Source organism: Notolabrus celidotus, chromosome 23 (assembly GCF_009762535.1).
Source record: "Notolabrus celidotus isolate fNotCel1 chromosome 23, fNotCel1.pri, whole genome shotgun sequence".
NCBI classification, from domain to species: Eukaryota; Metazoa; Chordata; class Actinopteri; order Labriformes; family Labridae; genus Notolabrus; species Notolabrus celidotus.
Window position 1 is genome coordinate 18311860 of NC_048294.1, and position 24285 is coordinate 18336144.

Below are 24285 nucleotides of genomic sequence, written 5' to 3' on the forward strand. Positions count from 1 at the left end.
AGCTGGTCCAAGCCTTAGCCAGCTCTATAAGCTTTATCAAAAAAGCAAGGTTTTAAGCCTGGTCTTAAAAGTAAGACCAGGCTACTTTTAGAGACTTTAGGTACGACAAGCAGGCTGGCATGATATGGCATTAAGCAACCTCTCAACGTGCATCTTTTTTACAAAGTTATGTTGTGTCTATGCCATTTTTTGAAGTTAACAGATAAATGCAATTTGGAGATTACCGGGGTCATTCTACCTGCACATTCTTACATTCTTAAGGGCAGCTAGGGATTTTTTGCACTTCTTCAGATGTTGTTTAATCCAATGTGACATGCAAGTGACATACCGGTACATTAGGAGGGATTCATGGGAGGTTAAGACAAGATGACATGAAAAGTCTTTGCATTTTACCATAAACCACAAAAATACTCACATTACACAGAACTGTAGTGTTTTCATTACATAAAGAAAAAGTCATAATAATGTGATGAATACAGACTGCCCATCTGAATCAAACATTGTGTTCTTCGGAAGAGGTTCTTCTCCTTGAACTTATTCCCTAAACCTTGGATGCTGAGCAGTGTTACACTGATTTCTTGATGAAAGCCTTTTTTACATAACGACCTTGAACAGTGTATGATGAAGTATTTAGTGACCCTAAGGAGAGCATGAACCAATGATTGAAGTGTTAGAAGAGAAGTGGAAACGCTGATGACTGAACCCAAAACCTTGCACATGAAAAGCTTTTAGTCAACTGCTGAGCTACAGTACATGCCCGTGTTTTTACAAGGTGGACTGTATTTTTGGTTAACCCTTTTTCCACAGGACAGGGCAAGGTTGTATTACATTATGAAAAATGGAATATAACAGCTGCAGGAATACATCTGCTTACCATCCATATCGTAAAATCATGCGAGACTCCCTTTAATAACCTTTTAGCAGCAGGTTAATATTTTTGTTTATCTAAAAAATAAACCCAGACACACTTTCATAGATTATTTGGACAGAATTGAAGTAATTAAATGCTTAATTTGAGTCTCGATCCAGATCATGGCGTACCTGTGCTCAGTAAACCATTTCAGACTCACAGCCTGATTTTCCTCAAGCTCCACCTTAAATAAAACAGTAGAATCCATTGTTGGAGGATTTGTGGAATAGATTTTAAGCTGTTTGTTGCTTTTCCTCCTCAGCAGAGGTGAGGGATGGGGGGATGGGGGAGGGGGGTTAGTCAGCTGGCAACCATCCAGCTGCGTTGCAAAGTATACCAAGTATAGAGAATATTACACTGGGTGGGGACTGGGGGCTTGCCTTGTAATCTTTTTTTTCAGTCAGACATACTGGTTGAAATGTTCACAAGATTATAGTCCAAGATTTTCTGTGATGCCTTAGATTGACTGCTGGATTTGTACAGAGGGACAGAGGGGGAATGTATTTAAAATCACTAGACGGTGAGGTAGATGAGAGCAAGGGAAGTTGGTGAATGAGGGGAACCAAAGATAGAGAGAGTACATGATATATTGATTTTTATAACGGAGAATGGGAGCTGTTACCTCTGTGTGTGTGTGTGAGATAGAGAGAGAGAGAGAGAGAGAGAGAGAGAGAGAGAGAGAGATATGGGTGACACCATTGTTTTAATGCGTATAAAATATGTAATATATATGATACGTATTGAATATATATGTAATGTATGTGTATAAATCTTATGTGCTTTGGCAGCAACATGTCTTTGTTCATGCCAATAAAGCAAAGTGAATTGAATTGAAATTGAGAGAGAGAGAGAGAGAGAGAGAGAGAGAGAGAGAGAGAGAGAGAGAGAGAGAGAAAGAGAGAGAGAGAGAGAGAGAGCTGTTGGGCCCTTATAATGACAAAGGACCTTCCTTCAGTGCATTTATGGTTGCATCACAATTTCTCTCTCTCTCTCTCTCTCTCGCTCTCTCTCTCTCTCTCTCTCTCTCTCTCTCACCAACTGGCAAACTCCAGCTGTGAGAATTGAGGCCAATGCAGAAGTGTTAAAAACTGCGGTTCCTCAAGTATCCACTAGAGGCAGGGTCCGGAAGCACAGGAAACCACATACACACCAATTCAAAAAAGCCGATCTCTACAGCAGAAATAAACATGTTTACAGCGTAATACAATAAACAAGTGTAGTCTGGATAGCTCATTTCTCGATTGGCACACACTGTGTAGGGAGTGATTTTTTTTCATAGCACAGCAATTTTGAAGACATTAAGATTACGAGTTTTCCATAATGAGAGTCACAGCTGACTTGATTGACAGGTGGGAACACTGTAGCTGTTGGCCAGGAGGTTCAAAGCCCGCCTCTTTACCTCACACTAGCTCGACAGCAGTTCTGTGAGTTCAGCATTTCCAATATGGCTCCCACCAATGATTGGCTTCAAAACAGTGCTTCATATACAGATGTATGACAAATACTAAGTCCATTGATTATACAGTTTATGACCCACACACACACAAACGTACACAGGATGTTACTGTGGGAAAATACAATTTCAAACCATGACAGCGTATATTAGTTACCCAAGAAGTTCAGTCCTGCATTTCCCTGTTTAATATTGGGGACTGAATAACAACCAACATTTTTACACATTAAAGAGAATCCCTGCCACTCCAACTCCCCTTATTTCCATACTTAATGTCACATGCATGTGTGTGTGTCTCCCATGAACTATTACTGATCAGTGATTCTGAGCCATATAATTTCATTTGACTCCTCTGTCCCTCCATATATCTTTCCTCTGCCTGATTTCTCCTCAGTCATCCCCCCAGCTTAAGCTCAACCAGTGCTCCTAAACTATTAGTCACATACATGCACTCACTCACTCAGACACACATGCACAGACACCCACATGTGAAACATTTGGAATAGATTGGAGTCAGGTCTAATATATTCGCCTGCACATGATCAGATTTTGTAATATTATGGGAGTACATGCTCATGTGCACACATACAGCAGAACCGAAAACACACATTTTGAGACTTGTGACAATGCATAGACAAACACTCACTTTGACACACACACATTAACCGAGGGAGTGCAGGGTCACGGATTGCAGCTTCCTTACATCAGGGTCTGAATATTAATGTGAGGGTACAGATAAGCAGCCATGGCAATCCTTTTAAGGACACGGTCCTCTCTGGTTGGTGCTCCTGGTTAATTAATTCCGATCTGTATGCCCAATTTATGTTAATTTTGTATTTCATTTAAATATTGCATGTCAGTGGATTGAAGGTTCCCATCAGTCTGGCTGTCTGTCTCTGTCTTTGTGTCTTCTTTTCATACCATCTCATTCTCTGATATTTGAAAGAGACGTTCTTGTTTAAATCCCTGTTTACAGCACATATTAATGCATAGTGTAGTATGTCTTTAAGCTCTTGCCTTACCTGTCGAGAAGGGAGCAGCAGTTAAGTTCACTTATAGACCACTTTACTGTTTGTAAACAGTTACGGCTGCGTGCGCATTTTGGCAACGGAAGTACTGCGGAGTACAATAGTTTGCCAACCTACGTAACGGAGGTAACCATAAAAATCCCAATTGATACCTAAACAAACTCACTTTGATAAACAGTAAACGACTTCCAGCTCTGTGAGAAATCACTGAATGGAGAGAAGACATCAGCAAGTGGACGGATAATTAGTACGGGACGTCTTTAGTGGAGAAACCAGCGAGTACACAAGAGAGTGATTAAACACACAAGTCAGTCCATGTCTAAAACTACATTATCTGTGGACATGGAAAAGACAAGACATAAACTTGTGTCTAGAAAAAAGAAATCCTCCCACGCCAAAGACGAGCTCACAAGACCGCTAAGTCTGAGACCGGGATCGTAACAAACGAACCAGAAAACTGAGTTCAGACAGCGAAGTGAACCGGTACAGATCAGAGTAATAATGACTCTGTGTTTTTTAATTGCCAGTCAGCAGAGTTATTTGTCTGATAATAAACCATAGTAATAACGTGAACATGAAATCTGTATCTGCTCCTCGTAATTAAAACTTTCACGTATTATTTATCTCTCCAAATTGAGTCTTTATTGTCTCATTTGGCCATAACCTCGGCACAAAACCAACCTTTTCACGGTGAAAACTTGGTTAAGATGTTCAGCAGTTAATAATATTTAATAACAGTCAAACCTGATGAACTGAGGTCGGATAAGGAAGAGATTTGATAGCTTGCAGCTACAGACGCCGCTGGTGTTTCAGTGTGAAGTGTGACCCTGTTAACTGGTGACGAATGTTTTTAGTTTTTCATTAAACACATATCTGATGAGTTTATTTTTATATTACAATATAAAAATAAAGTAGGATGCATCCGGGAGGACTCTTTTTTGTTTCAACAGCTGTTGTAATCGCCACAATCACTGAACGTCACCAGTTAGCACGGTCACTCTTAACACCAAAACACTGGTTGCTCAGAAACGGTCATAATCCTGTCTGAATCCTGGAGAGCTTGAGTCCATGGTGGAGTATCGATTCTGACAACCAACCACAGAACAACCAGATGCTTTGATGCAGCGTACAGTTTTAATTAAGTGTTTAAAGCTTGCGTCTGAATAAACGGAGCTAAACTTCCGTTGCCAAAATGCACACGCACGTCTCCGATGACGTAGGCTGTAAGGGGTCTATAGAGGATTGTTGGATCTCTTCTAAGAGTAGTTTTACTTTGTGCATCAAAGTTTCATCACCTGATATGTTTACTTTTGTATATGTCCAAAGCCATCTCACCAACACTGATAATATACAAGCCACCCAAAAATGATTTCAAATGGGGTTTCTAAAATATCTCCGGTCATTGATATGGACACTGTGGTACTGAGTGATATGTAGTTATTCAAAAGACATCGACCACGTAAAGTTGAGACACGCTCAGAGTGAGCTTAATCAGGCTCGATTAGAGACGGTCGCTGGTCATTTCTTTGCTCCATTTGGCTTTTTCTTATCGAGACTACTTCAGCTCTGACCCCCGTCCTCCTCCTCCCCCCTCCTTGTCCACCAAATCCTTTAATCCACGCTACTCTGTGACCCCTCTATTTGTCCCAGAGTCAGGGTACATGTCTGAACTCTTGCCCCGTGAAATCAACCACCAGCTATTCCAGTCATTCATTCCTACTGCTTGGAGAAAAAGAGAGGCAGGAATGGTGGAATGGGACCTTCAGTTTTGTTGTCATTTATTGTCACTGCACAATTTATCACACACACACGCACACACACACACACACACACACACACACACACACACACACACACACACACACACACACACACACACACACACCACACAACACAGGCTTAAGCAAGTACTGAACTATCCAGGCTTATGCTTTTATTGCTTTTCAAACTGCAGTAATTTACAGTAAATACACATGTTACATATTGCAGAAAACAGCCTTTCTGTGGATTACAAGTGTGGTTAAGAGCTGCAGACCACTGACCTCACATCCACTCTTAATCATCTTTACTTTAGATGCCCCCCCAGCCCCCCTCCATGATATCAGATGACTGTCAGGTGGATTAAGGAAGACCACAGTCCTTGTCAACTGTATGTTTATGTACAGATATTCTTATCTGATTGAACACTACTGGTTTTAATATGTATAACCGAGGAGGGGTCATTCTGTTCAATCACTTCAAAACTTGTCTAAGGTGAATCACGCAGAATCTATTCCTAATCAGCATTCTCATAGTTTTACTTATAGTACAGCCTTTCTGATAGCCTATTAGATTTTTGAGGCTGATAACAGAGTTTTAAAATCAGTTGATATCAGTAAAACTAGTGAGTGAGTTAAAAATGAACACATTGTTAAAAAAGGAAGAATAGCCATATGCCCTTATTAAAAAAAAAAAGAAATGCGCTAAAGTGCCCTCTTGGATTAGAAACAAAATTAGAACTTGCCTTCTCTTGTGCCCTTTCATTGGAAAATGCATGAAAAAGTGCCCTCTAGATGCCCCTCAAGTGATGTCTAAAACAGAAAAAAGTACACCCTGGTTGCCCCTTTAAAAGTAGAAAACATTTTAAAAAGTTCCCTCTAGATGCTCTTCTATTGAACTTAATGTGGAAAAATACTCCTGGATGCCTTACAGTCATCAAACTATTCAAAAGTGCCCTCTGTGTTCCTCTTTGATGGTTTGAATGCACAAAAGTCCCCCTTGCATGCCCTTGTAGTTAAATACGCCATGTTATGATAATTATGTAATATAACCAATATTATAGAAATATATTGATAGGATTGTGTTTTCCTTTTTCATAATTCAATTTCCACCACAATTGGTCACAAAAATATTCACCATGATGAAGAAAATAAGTGTTCGGTGCTAAAAGAAAAAAATTCTGGGGAGTGGGGAGGACCCCCTGACACCCCCTCTCGATATCACTGCATCCATACATTTAAATTTACCATATACTGTGAGTACAGGGGTTTGAGAGGAGGTGCCCTTTTTTTGTTTTCGCCCCTGCCTCTCAAACAGCCAGAGTACGCCACTGGCTTAAACAGTGTTTACTTCATTATGTGGCCAGACAGACTATTAAGCAATAGGATAATAAAGTGGCCACAATCAGAGTTTCTCCCTTATCCCTCTTGGCTGCCATTTCCACTCTTTGTCTCAACCCTTAAACCCTTTAAAAAACCTCACACAACTACTTCACTTCACGTTGAAGTTTGTTAGTCATCATATGTGCTTCCGAAGAACAATCTGCACCTGTCAGCCGTGGAATCAGCTGTTTACCTGTTGTGTCTCCTCGCGCTGCCTTTTCCGGAAGGCGGGGCGCGAGACGTTGAGCTTGTAGTCAGTCAGCGCTCGAGCTGTACAGCAGCACACCCCCGAGCCGGTCATCAGCCTCGGTATCATTGAACACTGTGCACCAGCGGGAGCACCCGAGCTCCGGCGGAACAGTGCGCCAGGATTTCTTGTTTCACTGAAGGACCTGTAATTGTTTTTTTTTCCTGCTTTTATTTCCTCAGAGAATTAAATCAAAGAAGAACGGAGTATTTTTTTGTTGTTGCAGCGGGACAGGCTCGACGACACCGGGGCACAGAGCAGAGATATAGGAGCGAGGCTTCAGCACATAATAACCCAGGACACCAGTCTTTATTTCTGCACGAGAGAACCTTACTTTGGATTACTTTTGAATTCAGTTCCTAACTGTAACGCCCACAAAAAACAACTAAATAAATGTATTACCTGGCTTCAGCATGACGCTCTCTTTCAGGGAATAAATAAAACCTCACTATTGCACTGCATGCGCGGATGCGTGCACTTCTGCGCGCTTTGTGCAGATCACCACAGACAGAAAATTAGTTAAACCTGTAGAATAACAGGATAGATGGTTGGAAGACATACGCTATTATTTAATTTAGGAATAACCGTCAATTCAGTATTATCTTGAACCGAGGTCTGCTCCTCTTTGAACACAGAAAAAACCTGTGAAGTCTGGATCAGGATGCTTTGCAGCTGAAACCACTTTTCCGGGACTCTTGTATTTATTTACACCTATCGCACGGACTTCCAACTCCACCCTGGACCAGGAAAGGACCAGAATCATGATGAGTCCTGGCGGTGCGATGTTGATCATGCTTCCGGTGTTAAGCCTGCTCTCAGGAGCCTCCTGGGCAGCGACCCTGGCCGGGCTGGGAGGTGAGTGCAACAACGAAAACTAAACTCCAGAGGGCAATAATAGCCATCAGTTATGAATGCTCTTAGAGTGGATTACAAAACAACAACTTTATTTCCTCTGACAGGCTGTTATAAATTATGGTGTTGCTATTATATCCTTGTTAAAAGGGATTTCAGGTGCTTTCATCATCGGCATCCTTGCGACTGATGATGATGACAGCGACCAAAACAATAACTTGCATAAGACTGGAGCAAAAACTGCAACAAGGATAGTGTGTAAAAGTTGCATTGTGGGCTGGGCATATGTGTTATATCCAAAGTATTCAAGCTTCGCTGTTGTCTTGCACAAAGCAACATAGAACCCCAAGTTAGACCCACACCTGTATTCCTACTGTGCCCTTAACCTCTGCTCTGCACTGCTGTGTTACGCACTGAGGGCACAATGCCAAAGGACTGCCTTCTGCCTTTATTGTGGCTTGATAAATGGTTATGCTGGCGAAGCTAGCAGGTGCCAGACTTGCTCTGCTTCACGGCAAGAACATGTGCACAGACTGTGAAGAAGCACCAGACTGCTGGTCCATCCAGACTTGAGTTCAAAATCTTGTTGGAAGGATTGATGCATGTTGGGAATCTGTCTTTTCATATGTCCAGATCCTTGAGAGACAGAGGGTCGGGATCAGTGGCTCTGTTAGCGGGCAGTCATTTAGAATTATCAGGATGAGCACAGAAACTTGAAAAGGGTTGTTGGTTCTCTGAATAATCCCATAGCCTTGAGGTTTCTTGTAAAGTGTACTTCCCATTGCATCTACAATCATTCTCAAAAATGTTAAGTGGAGGAATAATGAAGGGTGAGAGAGGACCAGACACAGATTGGGATAAGAGTGAACAGAAGAGAAGCACAGCTCTCTAACAAGCACCCTTTGTGCTGGGACTGTTGGGGTCAGCAGCACAGACACACCAGCCTTCCTGTTTCCTGGAAACTGACAGACAGTTAAAATGGAAAACATGAAATGAGAGGGGACATCCATCACAAAATAAAAAGAAGCTTATTGGGCTGTAGTCACAGGGAGCATTGTGACCCTTTAGATAGATTACAACTGCAAGTGTGTCCATACTGGGGATGAATCTTCTCCTCTCCTTGTCTGTAATACCTCCATCTGTGCTGCATTTCAATTTTAACATATTGCTTTTTAATCTTACATTCCTTTTTTTCTGTTTTCATCCCCTTCACATGATGTTTTGTTTTGTAATTTAGCCTCAAACCTTTCTCCCTCTCTCTCTCTACCATGTGATGGTGTTTACACCCAGATGCAGTGAAGAGGAAAAGATTTAGAGGTTGCGTCACTGAATGTCCATTGACCATTAGCCTGCACTCCAGTCACCTGACTGTTTTAATGGGCTTTGCTCAAACGATGCTCTCTGCAGCAGAGTCTTAATGTGCCTTAACCCTTTTGTCTTTTTCAGTCTTTAATCTACATCTACCTGCATCTAAATTACCTCAGACAGTAAATGTTTCCTGTCGATTTAGGCTCATTTGTTGAATGAATTCAGCGTCTGTAAGCTAACTCACTGTCTGTGTGTAATTATGCAACTTTGGCCTGTGGCATGCTGGCCTCACGACAAATAGTTTGGAGAGAGTGCCAACTAGCAGTAATGAGATAAAGGAAGACTCTTGGATATGATGCTTGAGATAGCACTCTACTTGTTTTTCACAAATCAATGGTTCTTAGCTGCAATCTGTGATCAAAATGCATCAGTATTTTGAATTCCTTGTAACATGTAACATTTGCATATAACATTTATATTTAACATTTATATTTGAAAGTAAGATTTAACATTTAGAATCATATTTAACATTTAGATTGAACTTTTAGATGTATATTGAGCATTTACATTTAACAGTGATTGCAACTTAAATATGTATTTTACAAATTAATTGAATGTGAAGAAGATCACAAATTTTGCAGTAAATGTGATAAAAAAAATGACTTCACTCTAGGTTTTTATGATGTTTTGGAGGTAAATGTGGAGAATTGTTGCTGTTATTTTCATCGTGCACAAATTTACAAACCGCGCCCCATAGTCGCTTATCTGAATTTGAGTAAAAGAAAAAATTCCACAGCATTAAAAATAGATACCATTCTCATCAGGGTGTGTTTACATGCCTGCATGTCCCTGAGTGTGCATGTGAGTTATGATAACTAACTCTTATGTAAGACGATGTAGCCTGGGTGTGTTTGTATTTGTGTAAAGCCTGGTTTGCATGTACAATAATGTAACCTGCAAAGCAGAGAGTTGAAGCTTAAGAAAAAAATAGAAATAAAAAGCACAATACATTTACTGAAGATTAAACATTCTAGGTAACAACAGAGATAAGAGAACTCCCTGTTACACCAGCTGAAACTTTGTTAAAAAATTAGCTTTTCATTTGTTGTCAGACTTTCTTTGCTTGTGTTTCGCTTTAGGTCCTTAATTTCCATCTAACACAAAATATTTCTTATTGCCTTACTCCTGTTATGATACATCTGCCATATAAATCCATGTCTGCTGGGCTTGCAAAATATAATGCTAAATAGATTGGTGGGCTAATTAGACTGATTTGGAGACATTGCAAAGGCCTGGCCTGGCATTTGGAAAGAAGTCATAAAACTTCTTGGCTGAGATTACTCACTGCATAATTAAGTTACCACCCAAGTGTTGAAATTTCACTCAAAGAGATGGTGAACAAGTTCTTCACTATTGATTTCTTTACAAGTAGTTTAACATTTGGCTTTGCATTATATAATGTCTCCATTTGTAACGGGATATTTTAGTCCAAAAACATGATTTTGGGATTAAATAAATGAGCGTTAAAAAGTTGTTCTACTGTCTGTAGAAACAGAAATAACTAGTATTCCTAGTAATTTCAGATAGTAAATCATTAATGACGCTGGTCTTTGGTCACATGTCGGACAAATAAGGTTTTGGGACATTTTTCATTAGCATTTTTTACCTAAGTTATAGCATTTTGAAGATTTTATGATTATTTAAATAATCCTCAAAATATCCAAATATCCAATATTTAATGTGTATTGAAAATACTTGTAATGTCTACTACTCAGCATTACATTTCTGTGTGCAGGTCTGTTTTGACTGCACCAAAATTCCAGCCCCCAGTCAGTTTTACTGGTCTAGTAGTGGATTTAATGCTCCTCACATGAAACTCATTAGGGTGTCGGCACACTGGGGAGGGCCAGGCTCCCAGAGGTGCACCGACAGCATGAATCAGAGCTATTTACATTAAAGGAGAGAGGAGCTATGTCTAATGCGATTAGCTTGGATAGTCAGAACCTGTGCAGGTTCATAAGCATTTAGTCTGTCAGGCCACCCAGTGTCCATCTCCTGTACCACTGCTTGAGATCACATCCCTTTCTGCTCAAACAGACTGTTCCCACTCTTTGTTTATAGTAAACAGGACTTAACTGAATTTGTGTTGAGACATTTCTCACCCCGATAGCTTCCAGTGGATAAGAGATTTATTACTCTATTGTAGTTTCCTGTTTTAAAGCCAATTAAAACTTGGCTAGCAGTGAAGTATGTTTGTGCATGGGTGGATGGGAGGGAGTACCTTATAGCAAAGATTAATCAAAGCAGGCTGGAGTACAGTCAGTCCCTTTTTTACCACGTACTGTTGTGCATTGGGAGGGGTTTGGGGTTGTGTGTAACTGTTGCTTGGTCCAGGCTTCTCATGGATTGTAACTGTTGCTTCACAGTCAAAGCACTAGCAGTGGAACAAAGAGGTATCAACCAATGCTGAAGGTGATTTTTCCCTGCAAATTGATTTTCTTTGTTGCTTATCAATTGACAAAATGTTTTGCCAGGAGGACAAACTAAAATACTGCATCACTTCAAGGTGTTTGTGTACTTATGTTCACTACAAAAGCAATTTTCAGTTGCTGTGTTCATCAGGATTTTTCCGGGGTATTGTGGAATGAAGTGTCAGCTTGATCATCTGAAAGCATAAGAACTAGTATACAATATTGACATTTATTATTTATCGTTAAAATGAAGATCTTTTTCCTCTTAGTAATTGACCTACTTCCTCTTTATCATCACTTGGTTGATAACCTATTGTTTATGAAGTCAGTTTGGACTGGAGTCCATTTTTAACATTTTTCACTAGCCTTATTTTCCACTATGTTTCATGCTTATTTCTCACTGAACATATACATGGTCTTGAAATGTATTGATTTTACATGATACATGCCACATATGTATTTTCTTACAGATTAAAGATAATCTTTGTGATAATATGTGGAGCTTTCAGGAAATTTGTTTTAAGATATTTGTTTTGGGGATGATATTTTCATATCATAGAAGTGCCTTGGGATTAGGCCAGGAAGAGTGCAACCACTAAACTGTCTGAACAGAGGCTTTGCCTGCGAGAGTATGTGTGGACTACAGTAGATTATGTGTTTGGGTTGAAGCAGCATTGTTGTTCTCACCAGGGAGTCTGAAGCGGATATTCAAAGACAAGAAAACTGTTTTTCATCCCTCTCATCCCTGCATCTCATTCTCTGTCTATTTCTCCACTAGTCTGGTCTAACCCTCATCCCTCCCTTTCTTTTTATTGTAGTTGATGGGCTCTTGTGGAGTTGAGTGGTACCATGGGAATGAAAAGAGGCAGAGATGCTTTTGGCACTTTTTCAGTTTTGTCTGATAAGCCCAAGCTGTTTTCTGACTCACAACAGGAAGCTGTTTCTTTTTTTCTTCTTCTGTTCTTCTTTTTTTCTCCTCATCCCCATGTTAACATTCTTTTCTTATCTTTTATTTAAACCAGAAGTTTTCAATTTTTCCTATTTTTTCTGATATTACACAGAGAATAAGAAATTCAGCCAGCACTCAATCCCCCATCTTTATTTGTATAGCGCCATTTGTATACGATCCAGTCCCCTCTTACTGACAGGACTCGATCTTATCCCATCTAAATCCACCATGAGCATTGCACCTAGGACAGATAGGATCCCAGTGTGTCAGTGTGCCAGTTCCCCAGGCAGTCTAAGCCTATAGCAGCATAAATAAGAGCTGGTCCAAGCCTGAGCCAGCTCTAACTATAAGCTTTATCAAGAGGGAAAGTTTTAAGCCTACTCTTAAATGTGGAGAGGGTGTCTGCCTCCCTGACTGGTAGATGATTTCAAAGGAGAAGGGCCTGATAACTGAAGGCTCTCCCATACCACTTTTCGAGACTTTAGGTATGACAAGCAGGCCTGCATGATATGGCATTAAGCAGTCTCTCAACAGGCGTTGCATCTTGGCCCTATAAATGAAACATCAAATAAAGCTTATAAACAGAAACAGGAATAACATGACTTTCAAGAATGCTATGATGCTTAGTGTGACTTTTTAAGCAAAATAAAGCTGACTGAAAAATCTTCAATGCACTGAAAGCTAACTAACAATGAGTGAAACATGATGGAGCATAAGTAAAATGAATGAAAGGAGGATGAGAGTGGGAAATCCTCTGCTGTCATTGACCACCTACAGAAAACATTCTCTCACTCTGTACATTCGTTAGCAAAGTTCATAAGCTTCTCATGCACGTTTACTCACAATGTTCTCTCTATGTACAACAGATTCTCTCTCTGGTTTTGTGAATTGCATTAGCCGTGAACACGTACAGAGTTGTTCATGCACTCTCCCACGTTGTTTGTGAACGGTCAGCCCACACAGCTACTCCTGTGAGTGGAGCTTTTCAGAGTAAAGGTCAGAGAAAGTCAGATGTCAAAGGCCACACACACTCACACACACACAGTCGACGTAAGCAATTTTCTTTCGTTATGTTCCCAGGATAAATTTATGATTGGAGTTCTCTGTGGTGTTCAAACCTTATTCTTCATCTCTTGATCTGATATGCCTACCATGACCACTGTGAGCAGCTCAAACATTAAGCATGCTTACTTTCTAAAGGTGCGTTGGCGTAATTCTCCCTTACACCCTGCTTTCATCGATTTTTCCTTTCAATCCATCAATCAATCAATCAATCAATCAATATTTGTATAGCGCCAAATAACAAAAAATGTTATCTAAAGATGCTTTTACAAACATGGCAGGTCTAGACCGTACTCTATGTTAAATGAACAAATACCCAACATCATGACAGGAAACGATCCAGTCCCCTCTTACTGACAGGACTCAATCTTATCTCATCTTAACCCACCATGAGCATTGTACCTCACACTATTTAGCAAGGCACAGCGGCAAGGAAAAACTTCCTTTTAACAGGCAGAATAGGGGGAAATATGATCCCAATGTGTCAGTGTGCCAGTTCTACTGGCAGTCTAAGCCTATAGCACCTTTCTACCTTGTTTCCTGTCCCTCGTTCATAAATATCTTGCAGAAGTTGCTGCGTCAGGATGTGTGTAGTCTTGATGATTGGTAATGAGTTCAATAATGTGACCTGCATTTGATATGTATTACCTATGGAGCATCTCAGTAGAAATGATTGCGGTGCACCTATCATGAACTCATTGGGATTCAATCCTGCAATCTGCCCTCTTCCTTCCCCTCAAGCCCTCTGTTGCGTGAATATCTCATCTGATAGAAAGCAAGTTGAAAGAATTATAATGCAAAGAGAGCAGTTTTGGATTTTAGTGTTAGGCACATAGGACACACTTGAGCTGAAGGGTTTTATTTCTTTTCCAACCCTTATTCTGTCATGTCCATTTTATGGTTTTAGTCAAACCTGAGAAACCTTTGGGTATTGTGAATTAGAAGACCTTCTCCAAATGTGATGAAGTTTGAATTTAAGAGCTGTTACTTCTTGGAAACCATGTTGTTTAAAACTGCTGACTATTGCCTTGCAACATAGTCAATCATTACATTCAGTATTGATCTTATCGTTCACCAAATCAAGGTGAAGTGAAGGAGGACGTGAAAGAAGGAAGAGAAGCAGTGGGCCGTTAGTGGTCATTGCACATTGATTAATTTTTCTGTTAGGTGTAATAACCAAAGAAAAGACGGCTGAAAATGCTAAGTTGTGATAAGCTTATGAATAGGAGATGAATGAATCTAATATGGGAGGAGACAGGGAGCAGAAAAGTGTAATTGATCCATCTCATCACAACACAAAATCAACCAGACGGACAGACGAGACTATGTTTAATGACAAGGTCAGAGGTCACACAGGGTCACCTTGTTCACACTGACAGCATCCACTTAATCTATTAGCTTTTCTCATGGTGAGTCACACAGACACACACTCCAGTCACAATGAGAAGGTCCTCAGAGAGTTGGTGGCTGTTTACTTCTACTGATTGGAAGTCTAGATCAGCAAAATTCATCAATCGATTGACCTGTCAATCTGTCTGCTGCCTGTCTGAGGATGAGGACGCAGGCAGGACTGTTTGGTTTGGTAGTAACAAGACTGGAAAGTGTAGACAATTTTGTAATATACAACCCATTCCTTACATCACTTTGGCAGTTTGTTGTTAATATATCCTTTTTTTTTTTTAATCCATAAATACATTATTTATTCGTTTGATTAAAAATATATTCATATTTCAGGAAGTTGGTACTATAAGGTGATTTGCAGTGTTAATTTTGTCATCAATATATTGATGATAAGTATTTGTTGACAAAATAGCAAATATGATGTAAATTCTTTAAATTGACGATAAGAATTATGGCAAAATCTCTGTTCATAATGCCCTGACAAATAATAACCAAGCGGCAACTACCAGTCTCAAACTATGAAGCCCATGCGGAAGTGTTATAAACTGCAGTTCATTGAGCATCCACTTGAGGCTGGCTGCAGAAACACCTGAAACCACATACACACCAATTCAAAAAAGACGATATTTGCCGCAATAATAAACATGTTTACAGCCTGGTACAAAAAACGGTTCAGGTCTGAAAAGCTAATCTCTCTATCAGCACACACTGTACGAGGGGTTAATTTTTTTTCATAACTCGGAATTTTCAGATATTAGACTTATGAGTTTTGCCCAAATAAGGACATGGCTGACTTGATTGACAGGCGGGCACTCTGTAGCTGTTAGGGGAAGGGTTAAAAAAGGCCCGCCTCTTTACCTCACACTAGCTCGACAGAAGTTAGGTTGTGTTCAGCATTTCCAATATGGCACCTGCTGATGATTGGCTTCAAAACAGCGCTCAGGTACAGATGGGTGATGTCACAGATGCTACGTCCATTTTTTATACGGTCTATGATAATAACGAGATGAAACAGTCAGCTTTGTTTGGGCGGACAACAACTTACATCACTGTTTGTTTTCGAGTCCTTAACCAGTCATTAATCTGTAACAAGTACCCAGATTCACAAATTCTCACCACCTCTGTGCATCTTCTGCATTGTCATTGGATGATTTTTGCCAGGTGCATGTTAGAAAAAAGTCAGTTGTATACAGTCTGGTAAGAAGCCAAAACAAGCTAACTATTAGGTTTCTTACAATAAGCTACAAAGCTACTGCTGGTGCCATTAACGTTGGTAAGAAAGAAAAGACACGACCTGTGGGCACAGTTTTGTTTTATTACTACTGAATACAAGACTGAGTATATTGTTCCTGATTCGTAAGTTACCATTAAAGATTTGTTTGTGTTTAAGGCTGCTGCTCAAGGTGTGTGTTGATCTTTTCTTGCAAGACCTGTATCAGCATTGGGGCAAAGGGAGGCAAGAGGAAGGAAGGAAACACACATACACACACACAGCTTCCATTCTCTCTCTTATCTTGTGAGTAGAATACTACACTTCCTTGGGCACACACAAAAGAACACACTTTATCAGTCACGCTTGTTTTGGCTCATTGATCCACAAATTTCACTTTTGTCTCAGCCTAAAGCAACTACAATTACATATCAAGCAGCATGGACACCATGTTCCTGCCTCACTGTTTATGTTTGAAGAGGCTGTTTAAAATCTGGACACCACATTTTGCAGCAAAACTCCTCACACTAAAGCTGTGCTGACCGGCATGAGCAGTCAGCTTATTCCACATTTGTGCCTGTTTGCATTTTTTACTTTCAGTGACAGTTGGAAGCAGGGAGAAGCCAACGGGCGCTGACTGCTGAGTGAGTGCTGAGGAGATATCTTGTAAATTCCAGTTTTACGGCTTTCTTACAGCAGTGATATTTCTGCTTTAGTACACCTAAAGTATTTTACCAGCGAAGGCATAGAGGGATGTGACTGGAACAAGATTCTGCAGATTGTTTCCCTCTGTAAACTGAATAAGTATTGAAAGTGGGACGTTCTGTAATGAAGGTGAGGAAACACTTGTATTTAACTTCTACTCAAATTGAAGTAACATCATTAAGGACACCGTACAACTAAAATCTGACTTATTATGGTTGGTGTTGATAGTTCATGTAATATTAAGGAGGATGAGAAGGGCCATTCATTGGCTGCTGTTCAGTAACATCAGACAATCTTTGTATTGCAGATTGAATTGCAATTGTTTAAAATAAACATCACTCGATTGTAATTGAGTTTCATGGGTTGGGAAAATGCCTAAATCACTTTATACGACAAACAAATTATAGAATCTAGGATAGGATCCAAGTGTGTCAGTGTGCCAGTTCCCCCGGCGGTCTAAGCCTATAGCAGCATAGCTAAGAGCTGGTCCAAGTCTGAGCCAGCTCTAACTAAACTTTATCAAAAACGAAAGTTTTAAGCCTACTCTTTTTAAAGTAGAGAGGATGTCTGCCTCTCTGACCCCGACTAGTAGATGATTCCAAAGGAAAGGGGCCTGATAATTGAAGGCCCTACCTCCCATACTACTTTTATAGACTTTAGGTACGATGAGCAGGCCTGCATGCTGGGAGCGTAGCGTTCTGGAGGTATCTCTAGTGATACTCAAAACTCCTCCAGGCTTGGAGTGGTCATGTTCTTTGGTTCGGCTGTGGCTTAGTAGAGTCAGTATTCTCTCAATTAGAAGGTTGGGGGATAGATCCGAGGTCTGGCTGTCCACATGCTGAGGTGTCTTTGCGGGACACACTTGACCCCAAACTGTAGCAGTGCCAGTAGTGTATTAATGGGAGTAGTTAATGTGCTTTTCATTGCAGCCTCTGTTATCAATGTATGTGTATGGTGTGAATGGGTGAATGTGAAATGGAAATTATTAACAAAGACCCAACATCAAGACAGGATATGATCCAGTCCCCTCTTACTGAATACAGGACTCGATCTTATCTCATCTTAATCCACCATGAGCATTGCACCTTGCAGTATTTAGCAAGTTACAGCGGCAAGGAAAAACTTCGTTTGACAGGCAGAAACCTAGAGCAGAACAGGACTCATGTTAGACAGTCATCTGCCTCGACCGACCTCCATAGAAACATTTACCACTTGATATGCCCCTACATACTACGATATCATGTAACTTGATGAGGAACTAAAGGTTGGCCCTGTCTTTATGATGATTCTTTTATCATCATTAACTTTAATACTGAAAACCTTTCTTGTTTCAATTCTGGGTGTATATGTTTCACATGTAACACATCAACAACACTGGTGTTACAGTAAATTCCCGCATCATTTAGTAACAAAGGATTGTAAATCTGTACAAAACCCATTTGGAGTTTAATAAAAGTAAAGTGGCAAATTTGTCTCCCATGTCATTAACAGTTTCAACTATTACCATCTGAGCTCATTAAATGATCAATTTGATGTTTTATGTTCCCCATATGGTTTAATATGTCATTAGCCAGGTAATAACAAAGAAAAACATAGGACGCTGAGATAATTACAAACTCTCGATTGTGCTGAAATTTCACCCTTCCCCAGAGCTGAACCATCAGGTTAAACTGGATTACAATTGTAAACACTGCACACTTTGGTCTAACCGGTTACACCAGAAAATGGAAACTTACCATGGATGGTATTTAGTGAATTTACAGTTGAATGAAGATGGAAGAGTATGTGTTCGTAAACAATTACATACACCACAGGGTGTTTGGCATGTCATGCGGAGCAAGTTACCACTCCTGCTATGATCAAGGTAACACACCTAGTCATAAAGTAGGCACAATTACTCCTGCGTGGAACACACACACTCACTCTCTCACACATACACATTACTATTCTTTAAAGAAAGGCTGAGAAAAGGATACTCAAAATGAAAAGGGAAAAAAACCAAGGCTGTGTTAGACTAAAATGTGTTGTCTGAGAACGCCCATGTCTTTATGTGTGTATAGTGAACCAGGATCTATTTCTTCTCTGTGCATTACCTCTACCTGTTCTCTCTTTTGCCGCCCTGTATGTTAAACCACTCTGCTGAAATCCTTCCTTCTCACTTGTTTTTTGCAAGCCTGTGCGCGTGCGCGTGTGTGTGTTTGTGTGTGTGTGTGTGTTTGTCTTTTGGCACTAGTGGTTGGCACACAACCATTAGGCCCATTTCTTCCTCATATACACACACACACAAGCACATGCACAGTCACACACTGTCACACAAAGACAGCTTGACAGAGGGCTGCCCTGCTGTTCCTACTCTGTCTATTGATTGAAAGTATCTTAAGCTGCATTTATAATTTTCTTGTTACATTTTCTGAACCACAGTGTGAGAGTGTAGAGTATATATGTCTGTATTGGTCAGATTTAAATGCCAATATTCAATCAATCAATCAATCAATCAATAAATCTTTATTTGTGTAGCGCACAAATATAGCAGGTCTAGACCGTATGTGAATGTGAAATGTAAATGATTAACAAAGACCAAACATCAAGACAGGATATGATCCAGTCTCATCTTACTGACAGGACTTTGATCTTATCTTAATCCTCCATAAGCATTGCACCTTGCAGTATTTAGCTAGTGACAGCGGCAAGGACAAACTTCCTTTAACAGGCAGAAACCTTGAGCAGAACCAGACTCATGTTAGACAGACATCTGCCTCAACCGAGTTGGGGTTGGAAAGAGGGGTGGAGGAGAATAGAAGATAGAGAGAGAGAGAGAGAGAGAGAGAGAGAGAGAGAGAGAGAGAGAGAGAGAGAGAGAGAGAGAGAGAGAGAGAGTTGATAGTGATGACACGGATAGTAGTTGTAGTAGTGGTAGAAGTAAAAGCTGTTTCCACTGGAGTCCGGCACATTCACAGCAGCAGGCCGTCTACGGCAGTGACTCTGGAACCTAAGAGACAAGGGAGCTCAGGGACCCCAGAAAGGTCTATGGTTAGTAACTTTAATGGGACAGGGAGAGTTACAGTAAGTGATGGGGGGTTGAGATATGATCCCAGTGTGTCAGTGTGGCAGTTCCCCCGGCAGTCTAAGCCTATAGCAGCATAACTAAGAGCTGGCCCAAGCTTGAGCCAGTTTAACTATAAGCTTTATCAAAAGGGAAAGTTTTTATCCTAAACTTAAAAGAAGGGTTGCTGACTCCTGGGCCCTGACTGGTAGATGATTCCAAAGGAGAGGGGCCTGATTACTGAAGGCTCTACCTCCTATACTACTTTTAGAGACTTTAGGTACGAGGAGCAGGCCTGCATGCTGGGAGTGAGCGTTCTAGAGGGGTTATAGGGCACTATGAGCTCTTTAAGATACGAAGGTGCTTGACCATTAAGAGCTCTGAGTATGTAGCTCTCTTTTCTCTCCATGTATGTTTTTTGTTTCACAACTTGTTCTATCAGATACTGTCCCTTTATTATTCTTATCATCCTCTTTGTGAACCTTGAGTTTGGAGTCCATCTAAATATTACGTTTGGTGTGTGTGTGTGTGTGTGTGTGATATTTGTGCTGTCAAGGAAAGTCCAGTAACATTGAGAACCTTAATGGCAGGAAACAGGCTTGGGCAGGACACAAAGGAAATGCTGTCAGCAGCCCCCCTCAATCTCACATACACACACACACAAGAGCCGACAAATACACATTTATGTTAACCCTTGTATGCAGACTGCACATGTGCATAGACAGACTCATGAACACAATCATGTTCCTTGTTAAACCTTTGTCTTATCATTCTGGAAGTTTAAAAGAGGTCAGATTTTTTGAAATGCTTCATTTGCTGCATATGATACCAGTTCTGGAGTGTAGATCTATATGCAGATGAGTGTAAGTGTTTGTGTGTACATGTGTACAAACCTCTCATTAAATTACCCCCTCTGTCTCTCTCTACCGTCTCCTCTCTCAATCCCCTCTCGCCACCCCTCGGCTTCCCTCCCTGCTCTCTTTATTGTGGTTTCCTTTAATTGGAGTCTGAGGTGGTAATTACAGGGAGGGAGAGAGTCTGGGAAAGAAGAAGGAAGGAGGTAGGGGGGAGGAGGAGAAGAAGGAGGAAACAGCAGGGTTGTGATGAAAGAGCTGCAGATGAGAGAGAGGAGACTACTTTTAGGAGAAGCAGTTGTTGAGTATTGATTGAAAGAGGCTTTCTGAAATAATAAGTGAAGAAATATTAACAGAAAGAAGGTGTGAGTTTAGTTGATGAAATTATTAAACATTGTCACCTTCGCTAGTTGGCACCAGAGTCGGTTATATCAGTCATGAAAATGTTAGCACAACAAACCCGGCCACATGTTCAGTCTAAGCCAAGTGGCAACCTCTGGTCTTAAAATATGAAGCCTATGCGAAAGTGTTATAAACTGCAGTTCGAGTGTCCACCTGAGGCTGGCTGCAGAAACACCGAAAACCACATACACACCAATTTAAAAAAGACAATCTTCTCAGCACAATAAACATGTTTACAGCCTGGTTCAAAATACGGTTCAGGTCTGAGTAGCTAATTTCTCTATCAGCACACACTGTACGGGGATTAATTTTTTATAACTCAGCATTTTCGAAGATATTAAACTTATGAGTTTTGCCCAAATAAGGACAAGACTTACTTGATTGACAGGCGGGCACCCTGTAGCTGTTAGCAAGAGGGCTAAAAGTCCGCCTCTTTACCTCACACTAACTCGGATGATCTTTGGTTGTGTTCAGCATTTCCAATATGGCACCCGCTAACGATTGGCTTCAACACAGGCGGGTGACGTCAAGGATACTACGTCCATTTCTACAGTCTATAGTCTAAGCACAGCCATCCACCACTAGCCAGGTCTGTAGCTGTGGTTAAAAGCGCCTGCAATGCTGTAATGCTCTAATATCCAGATTTTGATTTAGACAATAACAATGAAGTTGTATGCAGGCTGTGTCTAGTTAACTGAACAGGAGCAATGTGTGAAAAGCACAGCCATGGAGAACCGAGGGCTGGTGGTGCTAGCTCTGCTAATGTTAGCCACATTCAGCAAACCAATTTGGCATCATTAACCTGCAGGCACTGTGACTCTGTGTTTAGCTGAGTGAAATAAGTTATGCTCACATTTTGACTATTTTATGAGAAATTTTCTCCTCTTAGGTCTGGTTGAAGACTAGGGATTTAAATATCCCTTTAAACTGTAGCTGGTTCAGACATATGACGAGAGCTTTTAGATATTTAAAGCAGTGAATCAGTTGAAATGTGTTGCAAACAGTCTCTGAGAAGTTATATTATTCAAATTGTCCAACCAAGTTCTTGGGCCAGAGCTGCTGAATTGTGTTTGTTTCTTGAGTAAGGGTGTATTTAAATGTTTTATATTGTTTTGACTGTGAAATCTTAGTTTCCTTTGGCAAAATTCAAGGCCATCTGGACTGTTGAAACTGGCTGACGCTAAAATTTACACAGACAGAAAAACACACAGTAAGTTAATCTCCCTAAGGCCTGTATGCTTTTTGAATGGAGCACTATAATCCTTATATTTTTTCATCTTGATGTCTTTATCTCATTTTGTCCCAGTCTCTGTCTTTCTTGATTGTTTTTCTGGGGACAATTCAAGCATTTTACTGAAACTTCTTCTCAATGTTTTTTTTCATGCACTTCTTTATGGAATTAACAACTAAAAACCTGTCTATTTTGATATTGTGCGAATGTCAGTGTCTGCACATATGTTTATCTTGCAGCATGCAAGAGGGGTGAAATGCTGAAGGCCTCAGCGTTTTGCTCTCCTTGAGAGCAAATGACATACAGTGTTAAATGAGATACAGTAGCTGCCCCCCCCCCCCCCTCCCGCTGTCTGGAACACACGCTTGCACAAAAGCACACACACACAACATTGTTGAAAGCCAGCCATGCTATAAGAGTACATTAATGCTGATCCCCATTATCATAATTGAGGTGTCTGCTGAGTCTGTATGTGTATTTTGTGCATGTGTGCGAGATTGTGTGTGTCCAGGGGGAATAGAAAAAGCAAGAGAGAGGGTCTTTGGAGCCAGACAGACACCATACTTTCATCTTTTAGCTCAACATTACAGTGGACTGCCTAAAATGTGTGTTGTTGGTGTGTATTCATGTGTATTTGTGTGTAACATCACCTTGGCAGGGTAGCCTCCTAAAAGCATTATCACACTGATCTTAATATCATGTCAACATTACAAATAGGGATGTCCCCATCCTGATCTCAACTATCAGATCGATAGAGCCGATCTGGGCTTTTTTTAATTGATCGGTAATCGCTATTTGAGGCCGATCATCTCATCCGATCATTTACGTCCGCCATCACTGAACATAATTTGCAGCTGAAGGCGTGAGTGTAATTGAGCGTTCTGGGTTTGCTTAACTGTATATACTGTATAATGAGAAAATAATAAAGGGGACATTGATGTAGAACTCAATCCATGATTTACATTTTATTGTAGATCTCACATTAGCACCGCCAGACACAGCACAAAAAAACCCTCTGCTATACACACCCTACGGTAACTCTCCAGGGACATATGGTTCAAAAAGGCGGAAATATAAACCAAACACATTAGCATTGGCAACCTTGTGGCTAGCGGCAGCTGCCGTTCTCTATACCGGCATGTCGCTCCATAGCTAATGGCATGTGTGTTTCTCGGTCGGGACTCAGTAATTGCAACTATTCAATATAAAAAAATCGGATCAGGATCAGGGGCAAAAAAAAGCTGATCGGGACATCCCTAAATCAATTACTTCATGCACATATACAGTGTCATCCCAGTCAAAGAATCAGTAATCAAAAAAGAGAAGAAAAAAACAACAGAAAACGAAAGGCTCTTTTGCCAGGCATCTATAGACCATAGATAGTCAATCTATCTAATTACTACTGTATAGCTACGGTACTATGCAGATGGACAAACAGTATGATATAAGCCCCTCATGTTTCTACAGGACTCTGATCTAATTAAGATTTAAAGCCTTAAGTTTCCGATGTGACATCAAATAATCAGTGTCCAGTCAGAAGGCCTCATGACATCACAGTCTTGGGCAATCTCATCAGCTTAAGTGCTTTTACATAACGGCCCCTTGTCTGAATGGGACAAAATAGAAATGAGCTCCCAGCAGAGTGGAATAATATCAAGCTGCATGAAATGTTACAGGCACTGTGAAAAGATGTACACATGCATGTGGGTGTTTACAGGCACAATGTATGCATATGGAAATTGCAAGCAAACATTCAAGCATGATTAATGAAATTAATGAAACATATTGTTTGTAGTGAATCAATCGTTATTTGTATAGTGCCAAATCACAACAAACGTTATCTCAAGACACTCTACAAACAGAGCAGATCTAGACCGTACTCAATGATAAATTATTAACAAAGACCCAACATCAAGACAGGATAAGATGTAGTCCCATCTTACTGACAGAACTTGATCTTATCTCATCTTAATCCACCATGAGCATTGCACCTTGCAGTATTTAGCTAGTTAAAGCGGC

At 40.5% G+C, this 24285-nt stretch overlaps 1 protein-coding gene across 1 annotated transcript in view; it reads left to right on the forward strand.

Annotated features, from left to right (window-relative positions):
- The first annotated feature begins 6813 nt into the window (after positions 1 to 6813).
- The window catches only part of sema4f (sema domain, immunoglobulin domain (Ig), transmembrane domain (TM) and short cytoplasmic domain, (semaphorin) 4F), a 59053-nt gene continuing 41581 nt past the window's right edge, over positions 6814 to 24285 (forward strand). The window contains exon 1 of the mRNA XM_034677256.1: positions 6814 to 7633. Within this exon, the coding sequence (XP_034533147.1) occupies positions 7540 to 7633 (94 nt within the window). The 5' untranslated portion in view covers positions 6814 to 7539. The remainder of the gene's footprint in view (positions 7634 to 24285) is intronic.